Source organism: Elephantulus edwardii, unplaced genomic scaffold, assembly GCF_000299155.1.
Source record: "Elephantulus edwardii isolate Elephantulus edwardi_28Jun2011 unplaced genomic scaffold, EleEdw1.0 scaffold00151, whole genome shotgun sequence".
NCBI lineage: Eukaryota > Metazoa > Chordata > Mammalia > Macroscelidea > Macroscelididae > Elephantulus > Elephantulus edwardii.
Window position 1 is genome coordinate 7,431,762 of NW_006399901.1, and position 12,917 is coordinate 7,444,678.

Consider the following 12,917-nt stretch of genomic DNA (forward strand, 5'->3'; position numbering starts at 1 on the left):
ACCAGTCACTCAGACTTACAGCCAAGCAGTGGCTGCGCCTGCCCAGCCACAGGCCAACCATGTGCTGCTTGTGCTGGACCAGTCCCCTCACTTAGCTTCCCTTTTCAGGGCAGTTAAGCGGCGTCGGAAAGGGGACAGGCTGGTCACCGCCTGCCAGGAGCAGACATACTGGCTGGTGAACAGGCCCCCTGTGAGTCCCTCTTTGGTGCCACTTGGGACTCTGAACGAACCAGCCACCCCTCAGTGTCTCTGTACGGGAGGCTCCGGTTCGGACATTCTAGCCAACGAATCCAGAATTCTAGAGCTGGTGGGGATGAGGTGGACCATGAGAACCCAGAAACAAGCTTCTCCTGGGGACCTGAGGCAAGAGGGTGGGCACAAGAACCTGAGCAGGCAAATGTGGCCCTGGTGACTCAGGGTCCCTGCTATATGAGAGAGCCTGGAGGAGAAGTGGCCCAGCCTTTATCTGGTCTGCTTTGGGGTCGCCAGAATCATCCTAACGTCCATTGTCGGGGAAACCCATGGAAAGGGTTGGTCACCTCATCAAGTTGGAGAGGGCTTGAGAAAATTACCCGAGAGTGGGGCAGGTTGGACAAGTGCTGGAGGATGCGGATCCCAAGCAAAAAGACTTGGACCAGGCACTCCATTATCTGGGGTACCAGTGGAGAGGGCAGGGTGATGGCTGAGCTTCACTCTGGGCAGTGGTGACGGGAGTCGGCATTAGCGTGTTAAGAACAGACCAGAAGGACATGTGGACAGATAAATGATTCGAGGGCAGGGGAGACAAGGACATTGAGGGCCTAAGGTCTCATCTTGGTGTGGGGCACAAAGTGTGAGCAGGTGTTATGGGAGGCAGATCCCAGAGGGTGGTAAGAGAAGTGGAGGAGGGGTGAAGTTACCAAGGGGGTGTGCAGAAGAGACTGCCCCTGACTTCTCCAAGACAAAGGTTGGTCTGGGTGTGAAGTCTCAGAGGACGGGGCCTTAGCACCCTTCCCTCTACAGCCTGGGGTACCCAGTGTACTGGAGCAAGGTCCAGAGCGGGGTTCAGGCACTGCCAGCCGAGTGCAGATGGTGAGCAGCCCAAACACATGCCCTTCTTGCCCCCTACCCACTCTCTGTGCTGCCTGGGACTGTGGCTGAAGGTTCTGGGGAATGGGGGGACTGTCCACCCACCTCGGTCCATGCACTCAGCTATTCGTCCATGTGACATGGCTGCCCCTGTCCTGACGTGGGCTCCTGTCTCACCCACCTCTTCTTGCCTTCCTTCTGCCTCCCCTAACTCTGTTTCTTGCTCCCCCTGCTGCCCGCGGTGCAAGTAAGTGCAGTGGACACCGGGGAGGGAGGTCGTGTCCATGGGGGGCACTGTTGGGGGTGCTTAGCGGGGAGTTGGGGGTACAGGTCAGAAATCAGAGGGAAAGAGTGTGGCTGACAGCTGAGACAATTTCAAGACAAACCCACTCTAATCAGAATAGCATATTTGTGGAGTGACAGGCAGAGAAACCAGTAATGTGTACCCAGTTCAAGTGGGGAGATAGCAGGGAGGTCCAGCTGAGATCAGGGGCCTGCCACCCCCTCCTTTTCCAGCTTAGCCATCTGGGGCCCTCAGGGTTGTGGCCATGGCCCTTCCTTCCCTGTCCTCCCCATCGAGTTAAACGGGTCATAAATTAGCAAGCCAGGGTCTTGCTAACAACTTTTTCACGTATTTGTGGGGTTTCAAAGATTCTTAAAATGCATCTAAAAACGTGAAATATTAATCATCTTTGGGGAAACTCAGGCAACTTTGAGAACTACTTGGAATGTTCTGGAAATCTGCAGACTAGAGGCCCTGCAGAGGCCTCCTGGAAAGTCATACATACCCCTGTGAGAAGGGGAGCTTCCCTGAGCAGGGGCCAAGTGAGGGCTGGGCTGCCTTGAGGGGGGGCCTTGCCTTGGGGGGGGTCCCTCCCCTCGGGGTCGGGGTGGGAGCTACCTCTTCACTCAGTTGACTCAGCCTATTCCATCTCTTGCAGACCAGAACACAGATTTCTACAAGCAGGAGGTAGGTCCTAGGAGGTGGAGGAGGGGTGTGGGGGGCTCCCAGCCCAGGCAACCCTCACAGGTCTTTCATTGTCCCCCAGGTGGAGCTCTGCAGAAAGGTTCTGAGCAGGACCCGGGTGAAATCCTCTATCTGCCTGGAGGCGTGAGTGGGACATGAACATTGAGTTAACCCTAGCAGAAGCTTCATCCTTCTGGGCCTAACCCTAACCCCTATGGCCTTGACCACTCCTCCATCCCTGAGGCTCTGGACCCCTATTCAGCCCCTCTGGCTCTGGCCTCTGCAGGTACCTGAAGTTCAGCAGCCAGTACCGGCCACATGATCCCATCATGTCAGGGTGTCTGCCCAGCAACCCCTGGATCACAGATGACCCCACTTACTGGGCTATGAATGCACCCACGTGAGCAGAGGTTGTTCCATAGTGGAGATGGGGTGTTCTGTAGCCAGGGGACAGCCAGTGATCCCTAACACTGCCCCCCAGGGTGGCCGTGCCTACGAGGCTGCGAGTGGAGCGCTGGGCCTTCGAATTCTCGGAGCTCCTGGGGGACCCTATGGGGCGGGCGCAGTTCCTGGATTTTCTGGGGAAGGAGTTCAGTGGTGAGAAGCCCAACTTATGCCCCACCCCCTCTCATTGCCCCTCTAGCTAGATGTGAGCCCCTGTCCACCCTGACCCTGTGATGCCTCCAGTCCATTTTGAACTCTCAAAGCCCTTGACTCACCCTGAACCCTCTAGCTGAGAACCTCAGCTTCTGGGAGGCATGTGAGGAGCTGCGCTATGGAGCCCAGGCTGGTATCCCCACCCTGGTGGACAATGTGTACCAGTAAGTGCCGTGGAGCGGGGTACCACCTGGAGGGCATTGTGAGGGAGAAGTACAGTTTTGGAGAGCACTGCCTAGCGTTGTTGCCTAGGACTGTTTGTAGGGGGGGTGCCTGTGGGCACTGCCTGGGGGCCCCTGCCTGGAGGGGGTGCTTTGGGGCACTGCTAGAGGATGCTACCTGGAGGGGATGTGTGAGGTGCTGCCTGGGAGCATAGCCTGGTCTGGGGCCCTTCTTGGAGAGGATGCTTGGTAGGACACAACAGAAACGTTCTCCCAGGCAGTTCCTGGCACCTGGTGCAGCCCGTTGGGTCAACATTGACAGCCGGACAATGGAGCGGACTTTGGTGGGGCTGCGGCAGCCACACCGATATGTGCTCGATGATGCCCAGCTGCACATCTACATGCTCATGAAGAAGGTGGGCCAGACCCCCGGTGGCTCAGCAAGTAACATACATTAAGCTGCAAACCAAAAGGTCAGCTGTTCAAATCCACCTGCTGCTCTTGGGAGAAGGAGGGGCAGTCTCGTCAAGAGAGCGCAGCCTTGGCAACCCTGTGGGGCAGTTCTACTCTGTTCTACAGCGTTGTGATGATTCGACAACAGGGAGTTTTGGGTTTTGTTTATTTTTAGAATTAGAAATTTGGCACGTTTTATGTCAAATCTAATTGAGGTACATTCAAGTCAATCTGGTACTGTCCTGTTGTTCTTGCCCCTCATTGAACTGAACAATTTAAAGTGGACATTAAAAAAAAAAAACACAACCCAAACCCAAGCCACAATATACAAAGATTCCTCGCCACTGTTCTGTCCTCCACCCTTTCCCTCTGCCTTGTTTTTTAGCTCCCAGGTCCTGTCCTCTGGGCAAGGTCTCCTGTCCTCTGGGGCTTCTCTCCTATCCACCCTGTCTGATTTGAAGTTTGGGTGCTCCTGGGGGCAATATGTAGCGTACGCCCACCACTTCTGCGGGAAGCTGGCTGAGGGTCCATCTTTTGCAGGACTCCTACCCACGTTTCCTGAAGTCTGACATGTACAAGAGCCTGCTGGCCGAAGCTGTAATTCCACCAGAGACCAGGAGACGGTGAGTGCTGGCTGGGCCTGTCCTCATGTCCACCTGCCCCTTCCAGACACTCACATCTTCTTATCCACCCACAGGGTGTTCCCATTTATGCGGAAGCAGCGTCGTTCCAGCCCCAGTCCTGCCCTCCTTCCCCCCTCGGGGGAGCCTGGAATGGCTGTTCCCGGGGGTGGGGACAGGGAGGTCTAGGTGGGCCAGCATCCTCACCTAATAGCCTTTAGTTCTCAGCCACCCAGAACCAGCCCTCTGTCCTCAGGCTGCCGCCTCTGGTGAGGCCTCACCTCCTGGAGGGCCTTGCTCACCCTCTGCTTCCCAGCAAGAGGCTGCAGGCCTGTGTGTGATGATGGTCCAGGTGGGCAGACCAGCACCAGGACCTGTGTCTGCTCAGCACTGAGGGGGACAGGCAGGACCTTGGTGCTGGTGTTCACAGCCCCAGGATGGCTGAAGCAGTGGGGATTTGGGTTGGCCAGGCAAACAAGTGGTCTCCAGCAGGTGATGCCTACCACTAAGTGGGGAACCCAGAATTTCCTACCTGCACACAGTTCCCTTCCTGCCAACAGTTATCTTGGGCCATTTCTATGGTCACTGGACCCACTCCCTGCCCCTGCTCCAGGCTGTGTCCAGCAGGTGGCTAAGCCCCTGGATGCCAACAAGCCTCTGGCTCAGAGTTTGCAGGGTGGGCCAGCCTCTGGCTGGTGGTGCCTCAGCCCCTTCCCTAGACAAGCTCCAGAGGGGAAGGCCCAGGCTATAGGTTTAGCCTGGTGTCCCTCGAAGCAGCTTCAACCTCCTCTCTCCTCCAGAAATAAATACCTGGCTGAGCACCAGCTGGCTGTATATCCTTGTGTATGTGTGTGAGATGAGGGCAGGTGTGGGGACATGTGAGAACACACGTTAAGGGCAGGTGTATTCATATGTGCATATGTGTAAATGTGTGTGCATGAGCGCACTCCCCTAAAGGGCTGGTTTGTTATTGTTGTGTGCCGTCAAGTTGGAACCCAGTCAGAGCTGACCTTCCAGCAGATTTTCAAAGGTAGTAAATTGCACAAGAGAGTGCTCATCATTCTCTCACAGAACCACTAGTGGATTTGAACTACGGTCCTTTAAGACTGCAGCATAAGGGAGCTCTGGTGGCCTAGTGGCAAGAAGCTGCACTGCAATCCCAGAGGTACATGGTTTGAATCCACCAGATGCTCTGCTGGAGAAGGAGGGGCAATCTACTCCTGTACCAGTCAGATCTGATTTGACAGTACATGCACAAAAATTAATAAAATTAAAAAAAAAGACTGCAGCATAGCTTCTTACCACTAGGCCACCAGAGCTCCGTGTGTGTATGCGCACCCGTGTGAAGATGCAGGGACAGGTGAAGGTCTGTCGAGTAGGATGTTTGACCGATGAAGCCTGGCTGTGGACTTTCACAGCTGGGTCATTGGGGAGCCGTGTTGGGGTATGTGTGGCAGGGTCCTGTGTGTTGGTGGCTACGGGACTCTGGGCAGGTGCTGGGACAGTGGGGCTGTCGTGCTGTTTATAGAGGGTCACCGTATGACAGGGCTCCTCGGTCTTGGGAGATCTGGGTAGTGGGGTCTGGAGTCAGTGGACCTGGCAGCATTTACAGGGGAGAAGAGGATCAAAGACCCAGAGGCCACATTCTAGATCCAGGTCCCTGGCCCCATCATTTGCAGTGGGAACTTGAGACTGGCCCTGGGCAATCAGACCCTTCCCAGCAGCATGGCTGGCTGATGGGAGCCAGAAGCCTTACCTGCCCGTGTGGTCTCCACTTAGAGCTCTGCTCTATGAAGTCACGTTGTGTGGAGACACCTTGGCAGGGGTTTCTCAGGGACAAGGGTTTCCCGTGCCAGAGCGCCCTCTCCAGATCCTAGTGACAGGGGACTATGGTTTGTGAGTCTCTGAAATAGACTTCTGTCTCAAGGCCTAATGGACGTTTTTGGGGGCTTGGAAAGCCTCATCACTTTCTGTTTCTGGTCCTAGGAGGTCACTCATAGACCCTGCCTGACCTTCAGAAAGGGGTGGGGCAGGGCTGGCTTGCTGTGGTGCAGGACACAACTGCATTCTGACCCCAGCTGACTGTGTGGGGCCTATGACAACCCTGAGTGAAGGGCCCCTCACCTCCTCCACTGCCCACCTGACCCAACTCTGAAACCTGCAGGCCACTGCTCCAAGGGCTTTGGGGGTAGATAGAAAGATGGACACAGAGCTTAGTCCAGCCTGGGGGCTTCCAAACAGGACAGTGCAACATTTATTCACTGCCTCCTAGGCTTGGTGTCCGGAGGCTCGGCCCTGGGAAGTCCAAGGGGGCTGGGCTTGACAGCCATCCTGGCTGGGTCACAAGGCACAGAGTTGAGTCCAGCAGCAGGCAGCCCAGCTTTAGCAGTGAGCACAGGGAGGGCATACCTGCAGTGCACAGTGGTATAGGTCACACCGCAGGGGCCCCTTGTGGATGGGACCCCAGTACTTCCCTGTGGGCTGGGTCAGAAGGGCTGTTGTCAGTGCAGTCATTGGCCACACAGAGGCACTATAGCGAGGGAGATGGGGAGTGAGGGAGATGGGGGGGTGAGGAAGAAGAAGGCCAAGCTGTTACAAGCTAACCCCAAGTGGAGCAGAGAAGGGAAGGGGGCACCTCTGAGGGTCGCTGGGGATGGCCAGGCACCCTGAGACATCTGGGCTCCACAGGAGAGAAGCATCAAGGACCATCAAGGACCTTTCTCTGAGGCCTCAAGAGTAAACTGTGTAAGGGTCTTTCCAGGAGAGAAGAGGGAACACTGGGCCAGTGTCCCCTCGTCACACTGGATGAGTCCCAAATGACTGGGACAGTGGGGAAGTGTCCCTTTATCACACAGGACAAGACCTAGGTAGCAGGGACAGCAGGACACTGGCCCCTTATCATCCCAAACAGGCACAGCCACAGGTAGTGGGGACAGCAGGGTGGTGGCCCTGGGCAGCACCGAGACAGCTGGGAGGGTTGCTGGTCTGCAGTGGCGAGGCTGACCCTGTTGACTTCTGGTGACAGTGTCACGCCTCGCTCCGGTACCGCAGCCGAGAGAAGTGGTCCCTGATGACCTGGTCACTACTGTCCCGGTCCTGGCCAAGGTGTAAAACCCTGCTGTCTGGGATGCAGTCTCGAATCTTGTGCTTGGTCAGCGAGACCGGGCCAGGTGTGGCCAGGTTCTGCAGTCCAGTCAGCACGACGTAGGCAGCGTGGCGGCTTGGTTCAAAGAGGACAGCTGCAGGAGGTACAACTGTCAGGGCTGCCGCTGGGCCCTGGGCCCCTGAACCCTGCTCCAGGATCCCATGAGGACCCTGCCCTGACCGTAGGCCCTGAGGACATCTCTACCTCTGTCCCTGGACCCCTCGAGGTATACTCACCCTCAAAGGCGACAATGTTGCTGGAAACGTTGGTCAGTTCCAGAAGGACATTAGGCAGGGTGGGGTGGAACATGTAGAGGCTGTGTAGGGTGTCCCTGGTCTCCTGAAGTGAGGAGACAACCATCTCTCAGTTGACCACCTGAATCATACCATATGCCAGGAGACAACCTAGGACTGCTGATCCATTGAGGTGCCCACCAGGTCCCTCTACACATATACTTCCACTTGTCTCCCTCCTCCAGCCCCTCAGGCTGTTCCCTGTCATTTTTGTTGACAGGATCCCAAGCTTCTTGTCTGTCACTCCTGGAATCCTGCATCCCCATCTGGTTCCTGGCTCTGACCTCAGATGTCTTGGCCTCACCCTCGTGGCTTCTTCTATCCACAGACACTGTCCCCAGTCAGTCTCAGGGCAGAATAGTCTCTCACTTTCGCTCTTAGCATGGGCTGGCCCAGACGTTGTGTCCCTCTCCTTACTGTCTGGTTTGCCCAAACTCCTTCAGGGAGACCCCAGAAGAAGAAGGCAGAACGGTGATCTGCGGTCAACAGGCTGGCAGCTTGGGGGGTCCCGGAGAGGCCTGGGAGGGGTTGCCGCCACAGGATGGCCCCAGTGCTGAGGTCCAGGAGCAGTACCTGGGGAGAGGGCAGCTGTGGGCACTGGGCAGGGTCTGCCTCACCCAGGCCCCTCCCGGCTCAGCAGCAGCTTCTAGGGACCTGGCACCTCCAGCCCACCTGTCTGTCAGCGTCGGTTCCATTCTCAATGACCACTGCCAAGGTGTCCGGTTTATAGTGACCAAGAACAGGCTTTCTAGAGGGGGAGCAGGGAAAAGATGGAATTCTAGGACAGACACCCTCAGCCCACCTTCTTCCTGGGGCTGCACCTGGACCCCAGAGGTGGGATCATTTACCTGAGGTGACACCTCATCAGCAGGGATGGGCTGTTCACCATGGTGTGACAAATGCTGGCAACCTGAGGGCCCCACGCTCACCTGAAGACCTGAGCATCACCGAGGGTCCACTTAGGTGCCAGATTTTGCCCATCTAGCAGCACACAGGCCTCAGTGCCCACCAGGAGCAGGTCCTTGCCAGCTTTCCCGGGAACATGCAGCTGGTGGCGGATGACTCCAGAGCTACTGGGGTGGTGGGCACAGGTCTTGTAGTTGTGGCTGAAGCCCCCTGGCCCATCTGCACACCCCATGTTTCTTCAGAACATGAAGACCACACTGGGCACATTTCCCCTCATTTTCTTCTTTTACTGCCTACGTTTTGGGGTCTTGTGCTATGAGAGGAGTCCCGAGTGACAGAGTCCCCTATCTCTGGGACCCTGAGCCCGCTCCATCCCCCCTGGGCATTAGGACCCACCTAGGTGAGGACACCCTGTGGGTGGTGGAGTTGATGGCCTGTTCCCAGAGTGGGTCCCTCTTGAGGGGAATCTCCTTTCCTGTCATTTCTTCCAGCAGATCCTTCATGGACCGGCTGCAAAGGGAGTGTCCTGCTTGGCACACAGAGTGAGTGTCACTGCCCTGGGCCAATGTCTAGCTTCCAGGCACAAAGCACTTCCCCAAGGCTGCAGACCACTCTGCTCTGGTGACCAGGCACTAAGCCAACTCTTGATGCTCATGGCTTGTGGGTCCCAGAGCCCCCTGCCCCACTGCCCTCCTGCACATGAGGGAAGAGGTGGCACCCACCGCAGGAGAAGAGGAGGTAATAGGCACCCGTCTTGGTGACATGCAAGAGCCAGTTGCCCTCTGTGTTTGAGCCAAGGCTGCCTTTGCCACCGACCTGGCTCCCAGTGCTGCTTGAGTAGACGTAGCTGTTCACCTGGCACAAAAGAGGCCTCAGGGTCAGATATCCACCTGACTACTCCCTGACAGAGAGGAAGCCCCTGGTTGGTACCATAGTACTGAATGTAGGCCCTGGTCTTCCTGCCTGGGAGATTGTAAGCCCGTCTTGGTAGCCTGCTTGGAAGACATGCTCTCCTCAGTTTTCTGGGTGCAGAGAGAGCACAGGCCATGTGAACTGGAGAGCACAGGCCATGGGGGGCTATGTACTGGAGGACTCTGTGTCACCAGAGGGCCCATGCTTGGCATGCACTGGAGGGCTCGAGTTGAGCATGTCCTGGAGAGTTTGGGCTCAGCGTGCACTGGAGGGCCCAGGCTTAGCATGTACTAGAGGACTTGAGCTCAAAATGTCCTGGAGAGTTTGGGCTCAGCGTGCACTGGAGGTCTCGGGTCCAGCGAGCACTGGAGGTCTCGGGCCCAGAGTGCACTGGAGGGCTCAGGCCCAGTGAGCACTGGAAGGCATGGACTGTTTTTACCTCCTCTTTCTCTTTGGTAAGGACCAGCAGGTCAGGGAGTCCATCACCATCGACATCTGGCACCCCAAGCAAGAGGCTCAAGATAGATGAATTCCCTTCAAGGCTGCCTGGATGGTTCCACAGGGTCTCCCCTAAACACATACACAACCAGTGAGTATTGACTCCAAACATGCAGTCACTCCAAACCAGCCGTGCTGGTTCCAAGAAGCTGCAAAGAATACAGGCTGGTTCACTGCACCCACGAGGCTAAGATACCTCTGATCCAAGGAACAAAAACATGACCTAAGCCACCATGACATAAGCATAGGTGAGAACTGCAGTGTTCTCTCTCTTCTCTGCTCAGGGGCTCCTGAGAGACAAGTGTGAAGTTGGAGCATCCTGGGGCCAGAGTAGATGCCACTGCTTACCTGACGGAAAAGGGACTACCTTCACCACTTCTTGGGAACCCATTCTACTGTATACTTTGACCCCAAAGAGAAGGGGCAAAGGAGGGCCCCGGCAGACAGAAGTGGCCTGGTCCAATCCCTGCCTGTGAAGCAAGTCTTCCTTTCTAAAATGTTCCTAGGCACTCTTCATTGGTCTCTACCTGCTGAAAACTACATCACAAGAGACATGCTGATACCTTCTACATTTAGAGCCAAGACAGAGAGTTCCACAAGATCTCTTGAGGGGCTGACCAGACAAAGCCCCTTCTTCCTGTTTGTTCCATGTGAGTGCTGCCCACCTGGTGGCCTACCTGTGAAGAGGTCTACTGCCACCACAGAGGTGGGCCCATCCACGATGGCACAGACTGGCACCACCTCACTACCCCTTGGCTGAGGGCTGGTGCATTGCACCAGTGTCACGTTCTGTGCCACAGGCCTCTCCCACAGAAGGCTGCCATTTGCTCCGGACACTGCAGCAAAGAAGGCGCAGGGAACAGAGAAGCCTGTGGGAGACACGGTACAGCCAGAGGTCATCCACTGCTTGGGGGAACACTGTGTCTGCAGCCCCTACTCTTATCTCCTCCCCGGCCTGGTGCTCAGACTCTTTCTTGCCTGGGGGGTTCTTGCAGTGGTCATCAGGAGGGCAATGTGCTGAGCTACCTTATGGCTGACACAGCTGTCCAGAAAGAAGGTAGGTGGTCTCCTCTAGTTCCACTGCCAACTCCCCAGACACCACAGGAGTGACAGGGGGCCCACAGGGGCACCCCTGGAGAGCATCCTTTCTGGGTGAAGACTCAGTTACCTTCCTCGATGCAGGACCGGTTGGGATGGCTGCTGCTGTTGGCATTTTTGTAAAGAAAGAGCACATCCTGGATCCTGTCCCCATTTATGTCTTCCGTTGCCAGAAAGTTGTAGGCAGCTGGAAAAGAAAACCACAGACTGCATTGTGGGGCCACTGTCAGGGCCAACGTCAGCTGCCTGTGGCCCCTGAAGAGGTGCTCCGTTCTGGTCTAAGGGCTCTGGCCACCTGGGAGATCTTTCCCCAAACCAAGCAGTGACTGACGATGGCTTCAGGTATTAACTTCCCTCTGGTGAAAGGGCCCTAAGGGTTACTAACATACACACCTCTGTTTGGTCATGAATCCCTTGTTCTTCAGGGTCCATGCCCCCTACCTGCCAAGGGCTCCTTTCACTCATCCAAGCAAAGAGTAATATGCAGTAATTAAAAACCAAACAGCAGGGACAAGCAGCAGACAGAGGCAAACATGAGAGACAGGAACTGCTGGTTCTGGTGAGACCCACCATCTCCCGCACACCCATGCTTGCTGCAGCACTTTTACAACAGCAAAGAGATGAGACTACACAAGTGCCATCCATGGATGAATGAATTAAAAAACTATACATGCACAAGAGTGCTGTGCAACACTAAAGACAAGGAAGCATTCAAGAAACACCACACAAGGATGAATGTGCAGGACATGTGCTGAGTGAAAGAGGTCAGTTACAAAAGAAAAAATACTATAGAGTCCAATATTACAGAAAGGTAAGGAGAAGTTCCTGTGGATTTGGTTTAATTTTCCTCAGCTTCAGCTTGAACTTCCATGTGAGTAGTTGGTGGTCTGTTCCACAATCAGCTCCTGGCCTAGTTTTCATAGCTGATATTGAGCTTCTCCAGCGGTTCTTTCTGCGGATGTAATCGATCTGATTCCTATGCATACCATCAGGTGATATCCATGTATATAGCCTGCGTTTATGTCTCTTAAAAAATGTATTTGCAATGAAGAAGTCATTGATTGTGCAAAATTCAATCATTCTCTCTCCAGCTCCATTTCTTTCACCGAGTCCATGAGTCCATGTTGTCCAACTACTGAATCTTCTCTGTTCCCAACTTTTGCATTCCAGTCACCCATTATTATCAATGAGATTATTCACAGCTTTAGTTTGCTTGGCTCCACAGTCAACACTCTTGGCACCAGTAGCCAGAAAATTAAAAGACATATCACCATGGGAAAGTCTGCTGTTAGGGACCTCTCCAAAGTACTGAAGAGCAATGGTGTCTCTCCGGAGACTAAGGTGTGTCTGATACAGGCTATGGTCTTTGCTATCACTTGTTATGCATCAGTGAGTTGGAGAGTGACTAAGGAGGATAGAAAGAGAATTGATGCCTTTGAGCTGTGGTGCTGGAGAAGAGTATTGAGGGTACAATGGACTGCTAGGAAAACAAACAGATTCATTCTGGAGAGGGTTAAACCGGGCTGCTCCTTGGAGGCAAGGATTCTGGGGCTCTGTCTAACATACTTTGGACATGTTGACAGCACATCACAACAACAACAACAACAACAACAAAGGAGAAGCTGACATATAGAGAGAAACATTCTCTTTTTTTTGTCATACTATTTTTATTTACATTATTTACATTATTTTTTTAAAAAAATTATTTTATTTTATTATTTTTGTGTGTGTGTACTGTCAAATTGGATCCAACTGGTGCAGGAGAAGATTGCAGTGCAGCTTCTTGCCACTAGGCCACCAGAGCTCACTTATTTATATTATTTCTCTGTTATATTCAATACAGAAAAAAAGATATGAATACATTCATGCATGGCATTCTTCCCCCCCATAGTATTCCTTTTTTGTTTTTTATTTCCATTCATTCACTGTTGCACTTTTCTCCCCTCCCAACCCTCCCCCCTAGTACACTTCCCTCTTCCATTGTTTTACAAACCCTCCCCCAGGTCCACTCCACCATGTAGCCTTAGCTCTAGACTCCCGTCATGACAAAAATACCTAATGACATATCCCTTTTAAAGAGTTTTCGCCCTCATCTGTTTCAATGCACTATACATTATTGAACCCATCCTTCTCAGTCTC

The 12,917-nt window shown here is 54.2% G+C and overlaps 2 protein-coding genes across 2 annotated transcripts in view; one reads left to right on the forward strand and one right to left on the reverse strand.

Annotated features, from left to right (window-relative positions):
• The window catches only part of RGS11 (regulator of G-protein signaling 11), a 6,199-nt gene extending 2,084 nt beyond the window's left edge, over positions 1-4,115 (forward strand). The window contains exons 8-17 of the mRNA XM_006894908.1: positions 109-190; positions 1,003-1,071; positions 2,015-2,038; positions 2,118-2,179; positions 2,322-2,435; positions 2,517-2,632; positions 2,769-2,856; positions 3,131-3,269; positions 3,847-3,929; positions 4,004-4,115. Of these exons, the coding sequence (XP_006894970.1) occupies positions 109-190; positions 1,003-1,071; positions 2,015-2,038; positions 2,118-2,179; positions 2,322-2,435; positions 2,517-2,632; positions 2,769-2,856; positions 3,131-3,269; positions 3,847-3,929; positions 4,004-4,115 (889 nt within the window). The remainder of the gene's footprint in view (positions 1-108; positions 191-1,002; positions 1,072-2,014; positions 2,039-2,117; positions 2,180-2,321; positions 2,436-2,516; positions 2,633-2,768; positions 2,857-3,130; positions 3,270-3,846; positions 3,930-4,003) is intronic.
• A 2,838-nt stretch (positions 4,116-6,953) lies between these two features.
• Positions 6,954-12,917, reverse strand: part of ITFG3 (integrin alpha FG-GAP repeat containing 3) — a 14,712-nt gene continuing 8,748 nt past the window's right edge. Inside the window, exons 2-11 of the mRNA XM_006894862.1 lie at positions 10,849-10,965; positions 10,358-10,549; positions 9,622-9,752; positions 8,993-9,125; positions 8,667-8,796; positions 8,294-8,434; positions 8,037-8,112; positions 7,782-7,937; positions 7,308-7,410; positions 6,954-7,165 (exon numbers count right to left, since the gene is read on the reverse strand). Coding sequence (XP_006894924.1) covers positions 6,954-7,165; positions 7,308-7,410; positions 7,782-7,937; positions 8,037-8,112; positions 8,294-8,434; positions 8,667-8,796; positions 8,993-9,125; positions 9,622-9,752; positions 10,358-10,549; positions 10,849-10,965 — 1,391 coding nt within the window. The remainder of the gene's footprint in view (positions 7,166-7,307; positions 7,411-7,781; positions 7,938-8,036; positions 8,113-8,293; positions 8,435-8,666; positions 8,797-8,992; positions 9,126-9,621; positions 9,753-10,357; positions 10,550-10,848; positions 10,966-12,917) is intronic.